This window comes from Panicum virgatum, chromosome 5N, assembly GCF_016808335.1.
Source record: "Panicum virgatum strain AP13 chromosome 5N, P.virgatum_v5, whole genome shotgun sequence".
In the NCBI taxonomy this organism is placed as follows: Eukaryota; Viridiplantae; Streptophyta; class Magnoliopsida; order Poales; family Poaceae; genus Panicum; species Panicum virgatum.
In genome coordinates, this window is record NC_053149.1 from 61440204 (window position 1) to 61459558 (window position 19355).

At 46.1% G+C, this 19355-nt stretch overlaps 1 protein-coding gene across 1 annotated transcript; it reads left to right on the forward strand.

The window, feature by feature from the left end:
- Nucleotides 1-7201: 7201 nt before the first annotated feature.
- LOC120672713 (2,3-bisphosphoglycerate-independent phosphoglycerate mutase) lies at nucleotides 7202-12068 on the forward strand. Its single transcript, XM_039953262.1, has 10 exons — nucleotides 7202-7319; nucleotides 7771-7944; nucleotides 8503-8630; nucleotides 9129-9279; nucleotides 9382-9585; nucleotides 9665-10089; nucleotides 10983-11175; nucleotides 11247-11342; nucleotides 11484-11639; nucleotides 11725-12068. Exons 2-10 carry the CDS (start codon nucleotides 7783-7785, stop codon nucleotides 11887-11889), a joined length of 1680 nt encoding a protein of 559 aa, XP_039809196.1. The 5' UTR covers nucleotides 7202-7319; nucleotides 7771-7782; the 3' UTR covers nucleotides 11890-12068.
- The last annotated feature ends 7287 nt before the right edge of the window (nucleotides 12069-19355 follow it).

The following is a 19355-nucleotide window of genomic DNA, read 5'->3' on the forward strand; positions in this document are numbered from 1 at the left end:
TGTGAATGGCTGGGGGAATGCGAGGACGCTCTCTGATCTCCGTCGCCTGTCGGGACGAGCGAGGCGCGGGGTCCGACAAAGACTCCAGAGATGACGATTGGGAGGTGATGATTGGGCGCCACTATCCGATCACTCTCCCTCCGGTCGCGACAAGAGTGGTAGGGACCTACTACGATCTCGCTACAGCGAGATGTGTATGGTGACCATATCGATCTTAAAATCGACCGGCTTAATCCCTCAAAAATGTTTTAAGTGTATCCAAATAAGGTTTTTGGCCTCCAAACACCAGGGTTTGTTGGAGGGGTTTATTTTAAGCATCCCATAATCTCATAAGCACCTTCAAGGTATGATTATTGTGATTATTTGCTTGTGGGTCCACCAATACTCACAACCATCTCCTTTTCTGGTGTGCTCATATTGTGCTTGTTTGCTTATTGTCCAAACAGACCTGAGATTTATTTTAAACCCATCATGGCAGGATGCTTATTAGCTTAAATTAAACCTCCACCTCCACTTCCCAAACAGAGCCTTAGTTTGTTCTATCTGTAATCGCTCGGCAGCAGTTAGTAGCGACCGACCTCAAGGAGTTTTAACCAATGAGATCATTTTTGTGAGTTCGAACCAGAGAAGGGTGAAGTTGAGGACTCGGATTGACTGAAAGAGTGAAGGGCAAAAGACTAATTTTATGTTAGTTGGGAGTTCTTTGTAACGGTATGAGTAACGGAAATGGCACACAGGCTAAAGAAACTTCCACAAGGGTGCTGAGAAATCGTTTCAAATTTTGATGGTACAGAAACTTCAACAAGGGTGCTTTTCAAATTTCAATGGTACGTAGGTAATTTGCATCTTTTATAATGGTTCATAGATAAAATTTCTATGCTACGTAGGTAATTTACATCTTTTTTAAATCTCTAACAGATAGTTCAGCCGTCGGCGTGAAGCGGCACATTTGAGGAAATCTGTATCCAGACTCCTAGATGATCAAGAATTTCTTAGGTTTCCACGGCGCGCAGGCTGTTCATTTCCATGCTTTGGCCTTACTGTTAACTGTCACTGAATGTATAAACACCATCACTTACCGTGTTGCCTGCAGCTCGAGCACAGCATCAGCACTTCTGCATGGAATATCCAATTCCAACCCCGCGCTCCCGTCTGCCTGACGCTGTCACGCACGCGCCCTCTCCGACGTCAAATGGTCGAAAGTCCATCCCTGGCGGGGCCTCCATGAGGTGGACTGTTGTGTCACACCCGTTGCCGCCGGCGAGCCGACGATGTGAGATAGCACAGCACGGATTGGATACGAGGAAGCTTGGGGAAGGAGGAAGACCCTCCTTGATATCGTTCGCTTGTTTACTTTTTCATAACAGACATAGTTCTCATCCCCTTACAATAGATTGGCATTTATCCTGCCGGTAACACACTGCCACTCGGGCCCCACACACTCGCACACGCCACACGCAGGTGGCCTCATCGTCTGTTACACGCACTTCTGGTGCCAACTGTATCTCGTCACGGTATTGTCACTCCACCGGTGTGACATCTCCCCCCGCTTCAGAGTCTGCTTGTCCCCAAGCAAGACTGGTAGGAAAGCGACTCTTGACAACGTAGTAGTCTTCCCAGGTTGCAGACGACAGTGGTAGCCGATTCCACTTCACCAACACTTGCACGATCGCTCGATTGCCCTTCTTCATGAGACGACGCTCGATAACAGCTTCAAGAGAAAGAGTCACTGCACTGAGGTCAGAAAGGAGTGGAAGGTCAGAGTATACCGGCGTGTAATCTGGAGTAAACGGCTTGAGTTGTGAGATGTGGAAGACCGGATGCACCAAACTTCCAGGAGGTAGCTCCAAACGATAAGCAGCAGGACCAATCTTCTCAAGAACTTTGTAGGGTCCAAAATACTTGAATGCCAATTTGGGAAATGGGCGGTTAACCACCGAGGATTGAGCGTATGGTTGTAGTTTCAGAAGTACCTGGCCCCCCACCTGAAACTGATGTCTGACCTTTGTTTATCAGCTTGAGTTTTCATACGGTTTTGGGCAGCAGACAAATGTACTTTCAGTGCTTCAAGGTGTAACTGATGCTCTGTTGCTAATTCAGTCACAGGAGTGCTGGTGTGGTCAGGAACTTGCGGTAGTGCTCCAATGCGAGGTTCGTATCCATAAAGTGCCATGGAAGGAGAACACTGTAAAGAGGAGTGGAAGGAAGAGTTGTACCAGAGCTCAGCCAAAGCCAGCCATGAATGCCACTTCTTGGGAGAATCATAGACAGCACAACGAAGATACATCTCGAGACATTGATTTACACATTCCGTCTGGCCATCTGTTTGAGGGTGATAGGCTGTGCTCAGTTGTAGATTGATGTCATAAAGCTTGAAGAGTTCTTTCCAGAATGCACTAACAAATATTCTGTCTCTGTCAGTCACAATTGCTGTTGGGAGACCATGAAGCTTCACTATGTTGTCAAACACAACCTGTGCAATCTGAGGAGCAGTAAAAGGGTGCTTCAAAGAAACAAAATGGGCATATTTGGTAAAATGATCCACAACCACCAGGATGGCATTGAAACTGTGAGATAAGGGCAGACCCTCGATGAAATCCATTGAGATCTGTTGCCAAGCTCCCTCAGGAATGGGTAGAGGAGCAAGAAGCCCAGTAGGTAAGGTATTAGTATGCTTGGCCTGTTGGCAGACCACACACTGCTTCACAAAGCTATCCACATCTTGTTTCATGCCTTTCCAGGAAAAAAGGTTCTTAAGCCTGTGATAAGTGGCATTGATGCCTGAGTGTCCCCCAATTGGAGAAGAATGCAGAGCTGCAATTAGTGTGGTCTTCAATGCTGAATTATCCCCAATCCATACCTTGCCCTGGTGTCTAATGATGTTTTGGTGCAGCATAAAACCATTGTCATCAGGAGAGTGTAAAGCCAACTTAGTGAGCAGATCTTGAGCTTTAGGATCAGTAGCATATGAGTTAATGACCTCTTGAACCCAGGCTGGCTGAATAGAGGCTACTGCCTGTAAAGCCATAAGGTGCCCTACTCGAGATAAAGAGTCAGCCACAGTGTTTTCTTTGACTTGCCTATAAACAATCATGAATTTCAAGCCCATCAACTGAGTCATAGTTTTTCTCTACATTTCAGAGTGGAGATTCTGTTCTGACAAATAGGAGAGGCTCTTGTGGTCGGTTTTAATGATAAACTCTTGTAACTGAAGGTAAGGGCGCCATCTTTCAACTGCCATAATCAGAGCAAGAAACTTCTTTTCATAGATAGAAAGAGACCTGTGGGGCTGACTCAAAGCTTTGCTGAGAAAAGCAATAGGCTGTCCATTTTGTAGAAGAACAGCTCCTATACCATCATCACATGCATCAGTCTCCACTATAAAGGGTTGAGCAAAATTAGGAAGAGCCAACACAGGGGTAGTAGTCATGGCCTGTTTCAGAGTGTCAAATGCTTGTTGTGCTGCAGGTGACCATTGAAACATCTTCTTTCTAAGCAATTGTGTCAGTGGGTGAGCCAAAATGCCATAATTTTTGACAAATCTTCTGTAATAACCTGTGAGACCCAAAAAGGCTCTGAGCTCAGTGACAGACTGTGGAGTGGGCCAATGAAGCATTGCTTTAGTCTTGGTAGAATATGTAGCCACCCCTGCTGCTGAAATTATGTGGCCCATATATTCAAGTTTTTCCTGAGCAAAAGAACATTTACTTGATTTGAGATAGATGTGATTGTCTCTGAGCTTCTGTAGAACTTGCTGAATGTGTTGGACATGAAGGTCTAGAGTGGGACTATAAATCAGAATGTCGTCTAGAAATACTAAGACAAATTTGCGCAAGAATGGACCCAAAATGTCATTCATAAGACACTGGAAGGTGGCTGGGGCGTTTGTAAGGCCAAATGGCATTACTCTGAACTGAAAATGGTCGTGATGGGTCTTGAAGGTTGTTTTGCATTCATCCTGAACATTCATACGTACTTGATGATATCCTGATCTCATGTCCAATTTGTTGAAAAATGTGGCACCGGCTAATTCTTCCAAAATTTCCTCAATTACAGGCATTGGAAACCTGTTCTTGACAGTGGCAGCATTAAGCTTCCTGTAGTCAACACAAAACCTCCACGAGCCATCCTTCTTTTGGACCAGTAGTACAGGGGAAGCAAATGAGCTTGTACTAGGAACAATCAATCCTGCTTCCAATAGTTCCTTGACTTGACGTTCAATCTCAGTCTTGTGAAGGGGAGAATATCTGTAGGGTCTGGAATTGAGAGGTGCTGTACCAGGTAATAGAGGAATTTGGTGATCATGAAATCTCTGGGGTGGGAGGGTTTTTGGGTCTGTGAATACATCCTGGTACTGGGAGAGAAAGTCTTGTATCTGGTCAGAGGGTGGAGAAGGAGCAGACTGAGGAAAAGTATCTACCACTACCATAGCCCACACTGCATTCCCTTTGATCCATTTGTGCAAAGTATTCAAAGACATCTGATGAATGGTAAGTGGCTGAGTCTGGTGGCCAACCAGCTTGATTTTGTGTCCTTGATCCATAAATTCAATGGTCTTGTTCTCCCAATGGCAGGTCATAGGATTGTGGGAACATAACCAGTCATAACCCAAAATAGCATCATAGGTGGCTATATCCAGCACTTTCATATCAGTGGCCAAGGTGTGTCCATTGGACCACCATTTTAACTCTGGAACCATAGTGTCAGTGATGAGTGTTGCTCCACTGGCTAACTGAACCTGTTGGGGGGCACAAGGAACAGGGACAATCCCAACAGTCTGCAGAAAGTTAGAGCTGACAAAACTATGAGAGCTCCCACTGTCAATCAAAATGAGCATGGCTTTGTTGCCCACTAGTGCTGAAACTTTCATGGCTTGCCCCTGATCTGTCCCAGCCAGAGCATTCAAGGACAGTTGACAAAAATCTTGTGCTAAGGCATCTTCCAAGTCTAATTGTGTCAGGATGTGTTCAGACAACTCAACATCAAGAGAATTCAGGGAAAAAACATTCACCTAAGCTTTAGGACATTTGGGGCAAATGGCTGCATGGGCTGGATCATACTTGTCACTACACCAGTAGCACATGCCATTAGCCTTGGAATAGTCCCGTTTTTGTCATTCTCTCCATAATGTACTTGTATGTGTCGTTTGTTTGGTAGTGCTGGTCTGCAATTTAGTAGTCTGCAGGGGTTTTTGAAACTTGTCCTTCCCTTTTTCCATTGCTCTCTCGTGAAGTTTGGCCAACATGATGGCTCGGTGTAGGGTGGGTGGAACCTGAGTCTGAACAGCCAATCGGAGATCATGTTTCAATCCATTGATGAACTGAGCAACAAAAAAGACTGGGTCATAACCACTGTGGTGCATGTTAATCTGATAATACAGTTCCTCAAACTGAGCAGCATACTCTTCCATTGAACCTCTTTGCTTCAATTCCAATAGATCATCCATGGCTTCACGATATTCATACTGACCGAATTGTTGTTCCACAGCATCAGCAAACTTAGTCCATGTAGCATGTGGTTTAGTCTTCTTGTATACCTGCAACCACTTTGCAGCCTTCTTATCAAAGTGCAGGGAAGCAGCCGTGACCCACATAGACTCTTCAATGTTGGAGATATGAAAATAGTCAACACACTTATCACGCTAGATTTTGGGGTTTTCACCAGTGAACAAAGGAAACTGTAGCTTGGGCACAACTGATCTGGGAAGGGAACCTCCATCACGACTCGGGCGCGGGCCACCAGCATGGGCGCGACGATGAGAAGGTTCAGCGACTGGTGGAGGTCTGGAGGAACGGTGGGGAACTCCCATAGTAGAGTGGATAGAATGCTCATCAGCATCACTGTCAGACATCATGTCGAGCGTCATGCGTGCGACTGCCTGACCAGTGGCTTCCACCTGTTTGGCTAAGATGTGCTGCTCCTGGGCATAGCGATCCACCGTCGCGGAAGTGCGATCCATCTGATCTCGGAGCTCTTGTTGGGAGGATCCAATGGTACTAACACGAGCAAACAAGAGATCCAAACTTGAACGAATTTGTTCCCAGTGTTCATCCTCTCGATGGGTGTACTCAGCCATGGCGTCCAGGATAAACGCTGTCTGCACGGATGGTTTGGGAGGCGCCATGGTTGATAGGAAGAAGAAAATCCAAGCGAAAACAGAGAACGGAACAGGGTGCGGAACCAGCAATCCGTGATCGAGAACAGCACGATTCCCCTCCAACTAAAACCTAAGCGGCGCGGGACGAACACTATGTGGGCGACGGCGCCGGAAATGGTTAATCGGCGCTTTGCGGTGGCCGCCGTCGACTGAACACGGTGGGCGGGGCGAGGACGTCGCGGCCGGAATGACCAACGACGGAGCGAGGTGAGGACGCCGATGAGGCGATCCCGACCGAGGAGAGGGAACCAGATCGAAGAAAAACACGCACAGATCGAGAGAGACACGGATCCGAACTCAAGGAGCAGAGGAAGTCACCGGACTGCGGCACGACGCGGTGGAACGTAGAAGCTCGCGACGAAGCCGAGGATCACCGTCTCTGAGACCACCTGTCACACCCGTTGCCGCCGGCGAGCCGACGACGTGAGATAGCACAGCACGGATCGGATACGAGGAAGCTTGGGGAAGGAGGAAGACCCTCCTTGATCCCGTTCGCTTGTTTATTTTTTCATAACAGACATAGTTCTCATCCTCTTACAATAGATTGGCATTTATCCTGCCGGTAACACACTCGCACACGCCACACGTAGGTGGTCTTATCGTCAGTTACAGACACCTCTGGTGCCAACTGTATCTTGTCACGGTATTGTCACTCCACCGGTGTGACATGCTGTTCCGTTGCACGAGCCCTCACAAGTAAGTGGACCCCACAGGGCGCGGCGGTAGCCGCCGACCATCCTGACCGTCCAATACAAGGGGCATGATATAAAACTGGCGGATCTCCGCCGTCTGGATCCACACAAACCCGGCGGAGGCCATTCCTTGCCAACTTGAACGAAAAGTCCATCTTTTCCTTCCTTTGTTAAACAAAAAATTATAATAAAACTCCAAAAATGACCTTTCTATGCACAAGACAGCCGTTCGATGGTTCCACTTGTTCGCACGGAGCGCCGATCCGGCCGTCCAATTCTAAAATCGACGAATTAGGTCGAAGGCTCGAAGCACCACCATTAAAGATAGCTTAATTATTATTCTTTTATTCGCATCGTCGTCACCTCTCCTTATTAATATCCTCGCGGCATCGCATCCTCGGTTCCATCGTACCATTGCTCGCCCAGAGTTCTTCTTGTTAGGCAAGGCAAGGCGAAAGCAGAAGCAAAAGGTGAGAACAATCTCAGATTCCTCCCTTCCCCATTCGCGTCCCCGCGATTTCTCGATGTTTGCTCGTTTCCGTTCTTTTGTCAGATCAACCATCCTTCGCATCTGATTTGCTTTTTTTTTCTATCTGGAATTGGAACTTTTCGCCTCCCCCGCGTCGTCTCCCGTCAGGCGGCTCGGGGACGACTAACCGACCCACCTAGCGCCCACCGCCGGCGGCGGCGGCCCGGCGGCGGCCCCCCTGCTCCCCCCTTTCCTCCCTCCTTTTTTCCCTCTCCCTCTCGTTCAGGCCTCATCTAAGATCTCGATCTAGATTTCGGCATCACGTGACTTCGTGTGCCGGAGGCTTAGTGCGGCGGCGAAAGCTGATGGCGATGTGTCTCATGGTTATGCTGCGGATTTGCTGCGCATCTAACATGTTGCTGACTGTTTGGTGCGGTGTATGATTTTGGCAGGTTTGGTTGGTGATGGCGAGCTCGGGGTTCTCGTGGACGCTGCCGGACCATCCGAAGCTCCCCAAGGGGAAGCAGGTGGCCGTCGTCGTGCTGGACGGATGGGGCGAGGCCAACGCCGACGAGTACAATTGCATCCACGTCGCTCAGACGCCCGTCATGGACTCGCTCAAGAATGTATGTATGCTTTTCTTTGCACTTTATTTTTTTATAAAGGACAAATCGGCCTCTTTTTGCGCTTTATATTCGATATCATGGTTGTGGCTGTTGTTTAGTCGGCAGTTGGACTGGGCACGATAGTTTTCTACTTGGAAGCTAGTGCTCAGAATTTGCGTTGCTCCAGTTGAGTGTGATGACGGATCTAACGTGATCTTTTATACTTTTCACTGTAATGGCCATTCAGAATCCAGACTGATTATTCGAATGCAGATTCATAACTGACATTCTTTTTCTGCTTGGTCTAAGCATCTGTACCCAATAATTAATGTTGAGTTTCATATCGTAGCACTGTCTGAAATGGTGATGTGTTGAGGTTACTCATGCTCTACAAATCAATGTCCATACAATTGATTGTTTGATCGTTGTCTGGGTCTGAACAAAAAAAATGACTTGGTGTTGCATGAAACCTTCTTGTTTAGTTAGATAACTCTTCGATGAAACATTGTTCTCTGTATAATTTGATTTGTAGGTAATACAATATTCATGCTTTAATTCACCCTTTTGCCAATATATCAGGGTGCTCCAGAGAAATGGAGACTAGTGAAGGCTCATGGAACCGCTGTGGGTCTCCCATCTGATGATGACATGGGCAACAGTGAAGTTGGCCACAATGCTCTTGGAGCTGGCCGCATTTTTGCCCAAGGGTATGTTAGCTTTTATTAGTTTTTGATTTGAAATATGGTTGTAACTAATGTACAATTTGTTTGAATATTTCATTGGGACATGAATGCACACAACTTTATGTTTGACCCATACATGCCAAGCCTCTACAAGTGATATAATTGCCACAAATAATCTTTATGTCCATAAGATTCAAAATATGTGTAGCACGGGTATAAGAGTGGGCAGTACAGAGTTTGCCATCTTCCACTCCTTAACCAGAATAGAGCACTCTGTATTCTTGTTATCATTGGTTCTAGTTCCATTGATATATTATTTCTTTACTTCGACCAACTGCTAACAAGATCTCTTTCATGTGCTGGTTTGTGCTTTCTTTCACTTGTGCGTACACTTTCATACAAAGCAATCAAGAAGTTGAACTTATTGTGCTATTTTATCTCTTTTATATACATGTCAAATATAAAAATAAGTCCTTCACAATCTCTGACCTAACTAAGTGCCGGATTTTTTCTGTGATATAGCGCTAAGCTCGTGGACCAAGCTCTTGCCTCCGGAAAAATTTATGAAGGTGATGGGTTCAACTACATCAAAGAATCTTTTGAAAATGGTACTCTTCACCTTATTGGGTTGTTGAGTGATGGTGGTGTCCACTCCCGTCTTGACCAACTGCAGGTTTGCTAAGCTTTCCTTGATTTATTGATGGTTAAGTTACAGAAATGGCTTAGGATGCTGTCCATGCCACAAGATTTACTTTTGTTTTTTTGCTCTGTTCAGCTACTTCTGAAAGGTGCTAGTGAGAGGGGAGCAAAAAAAATCCGTGTTCACATCCTTACCGATGGGCGTGATGTTTTGGATGGCAGCAGTGTCGGTTTTGTAGAGACACTAGAGAATGATCTTTCACAGCTTCGAGAGAAGGGTATTGACGCACAGATTGCATCAGGTGGTGGAAGGATGTATGTTACCATGGACCGTTATGAGGTAAACACTTCTCATCTTATTCAACCATCAATATTTATTGTTCACTTTGCCTTACAGTTCTTTTTTTAATGCTTTACAGAATGACTGGGATGTGGTTAAACGTGGGTGGGATGCCCAGGTGCTTGGAGAAGCACCCCACAAATTCAAAAGTGCACTTGAAGCCGTGAAAACACTGAGAGCAGAGCCGAATGCTAATGATCAGTATTTGCCCCCATTTGTGATAGTTGATGACAGTGGCAAAGCTGTTGGGCCTGTACTAGATGGTGATGCAGTTGTCACTATCAACTTCCGGGCTGATCGTATGATTATGCTTGCAAAGGCACTTGAGTATGCAGACTTCGACAAATTTGACCGTGTCCGTGTCCCAAAAATCCGGTATGCTGGGATGCTTCAATATGATGGTGAGTTGAAGCTTCCTAGCCGTTATCTTGTTTCTCCACCAGAGATAGAGAGAACATCTGGTGAATACTTGGTGAAGAATGGCATCCGCACCTTTGCTTGCAGGCAAGTACTACCTTTTTGTCAATCTTTCTCTTGATATTAAAACATTTCTTGTCGTGAACTTTGATTTTGAAAACACTTGTTATTTTCAGAGCTCTGTACCAGAAATACTTATTAATATCTTTTGGCAACATTTGCATCCGATCTTATAAAAATAGTACTTAGTGCTACAAGTCAGGGTCACATGAAAACATGTTGCTAATTGTGTCGGCTGCCTTCTGCATTTTTATCCCAAATCTTCTGTCCTTCCAAGTTTCTTCTTGTAAAGTTCCATTCTCAATCTCGGATCAATCTCTAAAATATGAAAAGATAATTTATCTATATAAATGGAGGCATGATATGCACCAAGGTTTTTAAAGCGGTAAGGCGAGGCGAGGCGAGGCGATGGGGAGCCGCTCAGTCGCCTAGGCAACGCCTAGGCGGGCTAAGGCGAGCCTTAAGCAAGGCGATGGGAAACCGCCTTGTCGCCTAGGCGACGCCTTAAAAACCCTGATATGCACAATGTTAACCTAAATGCTAAAAAGTCGATCACCTTAGCCAATTATCGAGCTAAATGCCTGTTTAAATGGGAATGGCTGGCAACTTGGGCTAAACAACCATTTAGGCAGTTTGTTTTAAATTTGTGCAGATAATATGTTTATTGCCGTTATTTGTTGACATTTATAGAGAAATCTTCAAGGTACAGATAGGAGGTTCAAGTTTTTTATACAAAGATCTTAGTTTGCTGGTCTTGTGCTAAGTGTGGCCTCATAAGTTGCTATTGTTCTTATTAGAGCTGCAATTTTTTTGATTGATTTGAGTTTCATATTGTTCTAGACTTCTAGTGCTTACAACAGCACGTTTTGACATCCTTATGCATACATAGGCGGTATGGTAACATTTTTTGTGTGGAACAGTGAGACGGTGAAGTTCGGTCATGTCACATTTTTCTGGAACGGTAACCGTTCAGGATACTTCGATGAAACTAAGGAAGAGTATGTAGAAATTCCTAGTGACAGTGGTATTACATTCAATGTTGCACCCAAGATGAAGGCGCTTGAAATCGCGGAGAAAGCCAGGGACGCTATCCTTAGTGGAAAGTTTGACCAGGTATAAGATTCTGAAGTTTGTATTAAACTAGTCTTTCAATTTATCCGTTGCTTAGTTTATTGCTGTTACAGGTACGTGTCAACCTGCCAAATGGTGACATGGTGGGTCACACTGGTGATATTGAGGCCACAGTTGTTGCTTGCAAGGCAGCTGATGAAGCTGTTAAGGTGAGAACGATCATTTATTGTTTACTTACATGCATTTTTGTCTTCATTATCTCCATATGTGTGCATTGCACAGTTCAGCATGTTTATATTGCACTATTTTTTTTTGCTTTTGCCTATTTTAATCACTGCTCTTTTAAACAGATTATTTTGGATGCTGTGGAGCAAGTTGGTGGTATTTACCTTGTCACTGCTGACCATGGAAATGCAGAGGACATGGTGAAAAGGAACAAAGCTGGCAAGCCACTGCTCGACAAGAGTGGTGGTATCCAAATTCTCACCTCGCATACCCTTCAGCCCGTAAGTCCAACGCCCCAAGATCCTAGGCCATTCACGAGGCTCATGTTGATTGCCCGGATTTTTAATGCCTCTGTTATACTTGCAGGTCCCAGTCGCCATTGGAGGCCCTGGTCTGCACCCTGGAGTGAAATTCCGGAATGACATTCAGACCCCTGGGCTTGCCAACGTTGCTGCCACTGTGATGAACCTCCATGGCTTCGAGGCCCCTGCTGACTACGAGCCAACCCTCATTGAAGTTGCTGACAACTAAATACTGGCCAACCTTGATGTCCAATTTTGTTGTTATAATTTTGAGAATGCATCGGTGATGGACATGTCTTTGAATAATTCTTGTTTGCAAGCAGGCTGCTCAAACTCGCGAAACATTGAGAGGAACACAGTTCGGATTGCACTCATATGCTCTATTGATGACTTGAAATCATCTCCTGAGCTGGCCTTTTTTTTGGCAGTTTGATAGCCATTTTTACTCTATTATACATCATATATGTGAGGCAGCAAACCGTGCCTGGCTAAAAATTGCTTGATGGTATATTCTGCTTGTGCATTCGTGCCCTGGAATGTACAATTCACCTGTCCTGCACTATGCAACCAAAATATCATAATACGAGGACAGGGTCCCAAAGTTTAAACTCGATAAATGGATCTCTGTGTGACACTTCTTTCCTCAGACGAAACCTTGAAGACCATTCCGTAGTTCTGACACTCTTGATTTTCTCAGACGAAACCTGACATGGATCTGACGGTGTTGATCTCTTCTTGGATGGTGTTTTGTTTGCTACGGTTCCCTGCCTAGAGTAAATTCCATAGAACTACTGCTATATATCACTTTTATGCTGTCGATTTTTATATTTATTTTACTGTCTACCGTCAAAGTTTAAAAGATTTTAAAAGATTTGACTAAGAAAATATAAACATAACATATTCTATGAAGGTAGTATAGAAGACGGAGGTAAACTCGCTGCTTCTACGGCACCTCTGTAAGCGTACTCCTTTTTCTATAGTTGTGACGGGAGAGTGGCGCATGCTCAAATGCATTGGGCTAACCTTTGGCAAGCAGTGAGCTAAGGGCATATACAATTCAAATGCATTGGGCTAACCTTTGGCAAGCAGTGAGCTAAGGGCATATACAATGCTGATTAATGAGTCGACTCGACTATGTTTGGTTTTTTAACTCGGCTATGTTTGGTTTTTTTACGTTTTTCCACGCGCTGAAATGCCGAACCGACCGTTGCAGACGACGGCACCGGTTCGTGCTCCCACACTATACAGACATTTCCTGCCGTGTTGTAGCATCCGTTTCCACACGGTGACGGTGGCGAGAGGACCCCCTGCTACCCACAGCAGCGCGCGTGCGAATCTGTCGATGGTGGCAAAAACCACCTGTGAGCCTGCGATTTTCCCAACCTATCCATCCCCTCAGGGGCGGAGCCAGCGTGGGGCCAGGGGGGCTCAAGCCCTCTTACCCCCAAGAGGAGGAGGAGAGAAGGGAAAGGAGGAGGAAGAAGAGGAATGACCCCTACGTGATGGGGCTAGCTTCGCCACTGCATCCCCTCCACCGTATCCCACCCGGAGGAGCAGTTGATGGCGGCAGAACGAAGAAGCGATGGGGACGGAGCAGCAAGAGGCTGCGGCGCCGTGGAAGCTTCTACCTGCAACCGCGGAGCAGGACTGGAAGAGAGGCAAAAACCCCTCGAAATCCCAAGTCGTCGGTTGCTTGCTTCGCCGGAGGAGAGCCGAGCGCAATGGCAGCGGCGGCGGAGGAAGCAGTGACCGCGCCACCACGCGGAGAGCGAGACTGCAGAGATGGAAGCGATGGCGAAGGCAGCGATGCAGTGGGAGGAGGACTGGACTGTGGAATACTCCTGGACGCAGCTCCGCTTCGACCGCCCCCTCGCCGACTGACTGTGAAGCTAGTTACTCTTGAACAGTTGAACTGAATACTGTACTTTGCTTAGGGTGTGTTTAGTTCGCGAAATTTTTTGGGTTTGTCTACTGTAGCACTTTTGTTTTTATTTGGTAATTAGTGTCCAATTATAGACTAATTAGGCTCAAAAGATTCATCTCATCATTTACAGCTAAACTGTGCAATTGGTTAATTTTTTAAACTATATTTAATGCTCCATGCATGTGTCCAAAAATTCGATGTGACTGGGAATCTTGAAAAAAATTTTTGGAACTAAACATTTATTGTGTCAATATGCTCAATTTGTGTGCATGAAGCTAATCTGTATGCATGTGTCAATATGCTCAATTTGTGATACTGTAAGCATGAACATTTTCCTCTCGTTCTCTGCTTTTTTTTCATGAGACTCTACATATTTTCATGAGACTGTATGTACGGAGATGTTTACTAGCTCTTGCTCTTTTGCTAATACTGACATCATGAACCTGAGTCCTCCTGTCCTCTCTCATGTTCAGGCTCCTGATCGTTCAGGTTGTTTACCAGTTGCATATGTATTTCTTTCTTTCTTTTCTATTTTTTTGGGTTCTGAGAACAGTGTCCTGTGATTGTGATAAAGTGTAGTGCCCTTTTTTTTTGTGATTGATAAAGTGTAGTGCCCTAGGTTTGTGCCTTGGAACAGAGGAAGGGTTAGCCCAATGTTCTTGCTTTTCTATCTTACGTGCACCAGACGACACAATTCATTTCATTTGGTTCACAAAGTATTATTTAATACATGCAACAAAAAGACATACAAAGATCCAATTTAGACTCGGTCATCTTGTATTATGTGTCCATGCTTGTACTAAATAACTTGTAGATAGGCTCACATATACCCCACTGTACATATTGTCTTTTTTATTGTTTGTATACGGTGTTCTAGACACTTACAGACGGCAATCGTCTTCAGCATTGTACATGCCCTAACGAGTTTCACGACCGAGGACAAATATGTCACTTCATCACGTCTTCGTTTTTGTTTGTTCTTCTTTCAAGCATTGTTACCTCCTATGACTCGACTCATTGCCGTCGTCACTATGAATGGTCAGTATTTCACCCTTACAAACAGTACTACTAAGAGCGCATATAACTTGAAACTTAGAAAGAATCTTCAGGGAAGAAGAAAGGTAAGAAGATGAAGATGGATAGAATTGTAAACGATCAGACTTCATGTGTTTCAAAAAAGAACTATCAAATTTCATGAGTCAATTGAATCAATTGATGACGTGCTACTTTCGCAAAAAAAAAAATTTGATGACGTGCTACTAGTAGTGGATCGACCACTACTAGAACCACGCACGGCCCGGGTCATATTAGCCTGCACATCGAGCCCATCAGGTCCATGGAGTGGCCCTGGAACGACGCTGCGCTGATGTTGCTGGATGCTGTGCCTGCCGACAATCCAAGTTAAGGGTGCAAATGGATGATCTTTAAAAGCACCTCTAATTCTCTTTAATTTAAAATATTATACTAGTTTTTTAAAATAAAACTAGTCCCAGTCAGTTTTTCCGCAGGAACAAAGCAGCGGGTGACCCGAGCCAGAACTCCGCCGAAAGGCCGCCCAGATGAAGTGGCCCTTGGACGTCCCAAGTGCCGGCCTACGACTACGAACGAGTCGCATGCCGAGGGCAAACTGCAGGCACGCATGATGCTGTGAAAGAGTGACATCAGTCTGCAAGGGGTCTGGTTCGACCCTTCCGCGGACTCGCTCCGACCCTCAAATCAAGTGGTGAATCGGAGCGAATCGACTCTGAATGAAAGATGTGTAATTGGGTTTGTGACCCATCGACCCTGGGTTCGATCCGAACCTCTCGCTGTTCCGTCGACATCGAGCGCACTAGAGCAATACAGCCACTGCGCAGCAAATCAGCTCGCTTGCTCGAATTCTCGTTGGTCTTCCCAACGATCGGAGTTGTACGTGTCTCTAGCAGCAGGAATCATATGGGCGGTGGGCATCATCATGATGTCAAAAGCTTATTTGACGTGGCTAGGCAGTAGCTAACCAACGATGAGCAACGGTGCAGCTCGGCAAGTGGGTCGCCCCTGGCTATCCATGGGTTTGACGAGGCAGCTGTACTTACGAGACGGTTCGACCCCGAACCTCCTTGGACATCGGAGGAGCGGAGGGTCACGTTTAGGTGCGTTTCGAGCCGCACCGTTTGCAGGCTGAGAGTGACACGCCGATGTCGTTGGTTAAGAAAGTGTTGGAATTGGAAGTGTCACACGTGACTGTGGGCGATCACTGAGGCTGGAGACTTCCATTTTTTGTTAATTAAAACACGAACACGCGTCGCTCCTTGAATTAGAAAGTGGCTTAAGAATCCACCCGTGGGGTCTAGTAGCCGCCGCCGTGTTTAGCTCGCTTGGAAGGTGGAAGCCGGAAGCCAGCGAATTTCGGGAAACCTGATGGCCATCTAAAAGAAAGAAGCCGGTACGGCGATACTGGTGCCTCATGCGACCCTAACCACGTGAAGCTCACCTTTTTTTTAATCATTAAGGACGAGAAACCTAATGCTGTGCGCCTACCTGTCCGCCTTCGCGAAGTCCGTAGGGGATCCGGCAGTTTCCTTTCGTCCGGAACAGTGCCGCGTGCTTGCTTCGTGCGTGCGATAAGAGAAGGATAATGATTCAGCCTATTTTTCGTTGCATGAATACTTGCAGTCTATCTCTCAGCTCACTTGTATAGTGATTAGTTTGTTAATTATTAAAATATTATCCGTTCAAGTTGGCTTGGAGGAAAAATAAAAACAGTAAAAAAAAAGAACTTCAAAATCAGAATTAGACAAAAAGCTTATGGAGAATGCAATCAATGAGTGAAATGGCCCGTTTTGTGCAACTCCGGGACATGGTGCAGGAGATACAACTGAATGATGAACAAGATAGCATCTTTTGGCGCTCGACGTCTGATGGTGTATACACAACAAAATCAGTTTACAATGTGCAGTTTCTTGGCTCTTACAGCTTGTTCAGAGGAGAACATATTTGGCAAGCAGAAGCAGAAGGGAAGCACAAATTATTTACATGGCTTTTGGTTCGGTGCAATATACTTACCGCAAACAAGATGATAGCTAGACCATGGCCTTGTAATCCAGTATGCACTATGTGCAATCAAGAATAAGAGACAGCTGCACATTTGATACTTCACTGCACTTTTGCTAGGCAAGTATGGGACAAGATGGAGAGTTGGACGCAGCATTATTTGGTGCAAGGTACGGTGCAAGGACTACAAGTGATGGATTGGTGGGAGAAAGGACTTGCGCATTTACCTAAGAAAGAATGTAACTTAAGGCAGCTTTGATGATCTATTGTGCTTGGAATATCTGGAAGGCAAGGAACAGGTGTGTGTTTGATAATAAGATTTTATCACCGATGGAGGTTCTTCAGGAGATTAAAGCCGAGGTGCATTGCAGGACTTCGACATGCGGAAGACCTGAGCTATCGTTGTTTACTGCTTATTTTGCCTTTTATTGTGTTTGAGTTAAGCTTGTTTTATGTAATAGTAAGTCTGTAAGAACTCGGAACACTACTTCTTTCCTTCTTAAATGATAGTGTGGTGCTCCCGCAAGCTTTCAAAAAAATATTTCTTTCACAAGTTTTCTTAATTCTTGTATCGAGCGGCTATGAATTATAGCCTGCTTTCCCCTCTCTCCTCTCTTCTTTTCTTCGTCTTATCATTCAGCCTGCTTTATAGACTGCTATAATACTTTTTCTAAATTCGCCACAACGAAAAGCCTGACGATCTCACAGACAGGCAGCAGTGCGCATCCGAAGTTCCGAACCGGGAAGTATTCAATCAGCTCGGGCTGCTCGGCCGATGATTTCGTCAGCAGATGACACGCCGGGACCGGAGACCCGGCGCCCCAGATCCGATGTGGCCGGCGCGCGTCGTTGCCCGCCCGTGGAAGCAACCGCGGCGAATCGCTGCTTTGCCGGGCGCTTCCGTGCGGCGACGGCGACGCTTTGGAGTTTGGACGCACGCGCGCGGTGGCTTGCCGTGGCCGCGCCCGCCGCCCAGCGTCACGAGCCGGAGTCGCCTCCCCGGGGAAAAATCTCGAGTTCTTTGGGTGGGCAGTGGGCTCGGGTCGTCGGTTGCCCCGTCGCCGGCGGCAGCGCGCCTGCTACTGCTAGCTATCGTCCGCCTCACCTGACCCTAACAACTCAGGACGCACGTACACGGCGGCACGCCTGTTCCCGTGCACCGTTCGTGTCGCTTACTTCGAAAAAAGATGGGATAACTTAGTTATATGTATCGCGTATGCTTCCTTCACCAGGTGAATACCCGTTGTCCGGCATGGTGCAGCAGGGTCTCACTGTCACTTGAGCCTACTTTACGTGCCTAACCATCTGGAAGCACGCACACCTGTTCGGTTTACTTAGCTTTACCCTGCTACTTAGTTCAAACAAGGTGTCTCCTGCACCGGATGACTACTGGCCAGGGCATTATCAATTATCTGTCATGATGAGTAGTGGCTAATGTCATGTTTAGTAGCTAAGCTGATTAGTGTACTTGGATTAGAATGTTGTGGGCCTAAATGGCCAGCCCATGTAACGGGTTGCTGGCTACTACATAAGCCGGTTGTTGGCATGAGCTGTATGACAAGTAACAGAACTCTAAACCGTTTCTGAACCGAACTCCTATCCCCTGTTCTTGCTCTGTCTTCTCGTTCTTCTTCTTCTTCTGCGATTCTCTTTGATTCCCGGTGATTTCTCTTCACTATCTTGTCGAGATCGTGACATTATCATCCCCTGCTCGCGAGTGCAGAGTGCTGACTCGATCTTTGCCTCTTCTGTCTAGCCGGGTCCGCCTCTGCAGGGCAGCGCACACGCGTCGCAGCGCCAACGAGCGCGCACAGTACGCGTCAACGTCGATGACTAGCAGCTCCAGCGGCGTACCGAGACGTCACATTAGAGCTCTGCACTTACCATTCGTCGGCACGTACGTCGGCGGGGCATGCTGATGCTGGTGCCTGGCGCGCTCGCGGTGCGGTGGACAGATAACAGCCTGTTCGGTTGAACTGAACGGCTGGGCTGGACTACTGTTTCAGCTGATTTTGTGAGGAAGCAAGTACTGTAGCGGCTCATACTGTAGCGACTTGTTATTCCCATCAAGTGCAACCGAACAGGACGGAAATAACCAAGAGCGGCTGCCGATTGATGACGAGTCTTTGTCATCATCAGGCATCCTTTTACCTGTCTCTCTCAATTTGTGATGTGATGGCTACCTCTCTGATTGGATTTTGAATAAGAGAAATACTTTCACCATCTAAAAAAAGAATGAGAAGTCAAATAATTTTAAATTTATATTAAATAATATTGACATCTACTCCTTAGGAAAATAAATATCATTAGATTAATTATGTAATATACTTTCATACTATATCTATTGAAGATTTAATGTTAATAATATCTTGTATAAATTTAATCATATCTAAAATTGTGTGACTTTTTGGGAAACGAAAGTTGCATTGTTTGATGGAAGGATGGAGTACCGCGGTAGCTGCGCCATCGGACGGAGACAGGGGCGCCTTGGATCATTTCACGCGTAACAAAAGCAGGTAGCACAAATGGAAGTTGAGAGTTTCCGCTGGGTGAAAGCTACTACGACTGCAGCGCAGGTTCGATCAGGTGTATTCAGGACTTCATGTTCAGGTTCAGAGATCCTACGAGTCCTCTTTTGCTTGGTCGGTCCAACAGCGGAGCTGCCCACCACCACCACCACCACCAGCCAGCCAGCCACTATGGACGTCCGAGCTACGATGATGGTGCCGGAGGAAGCA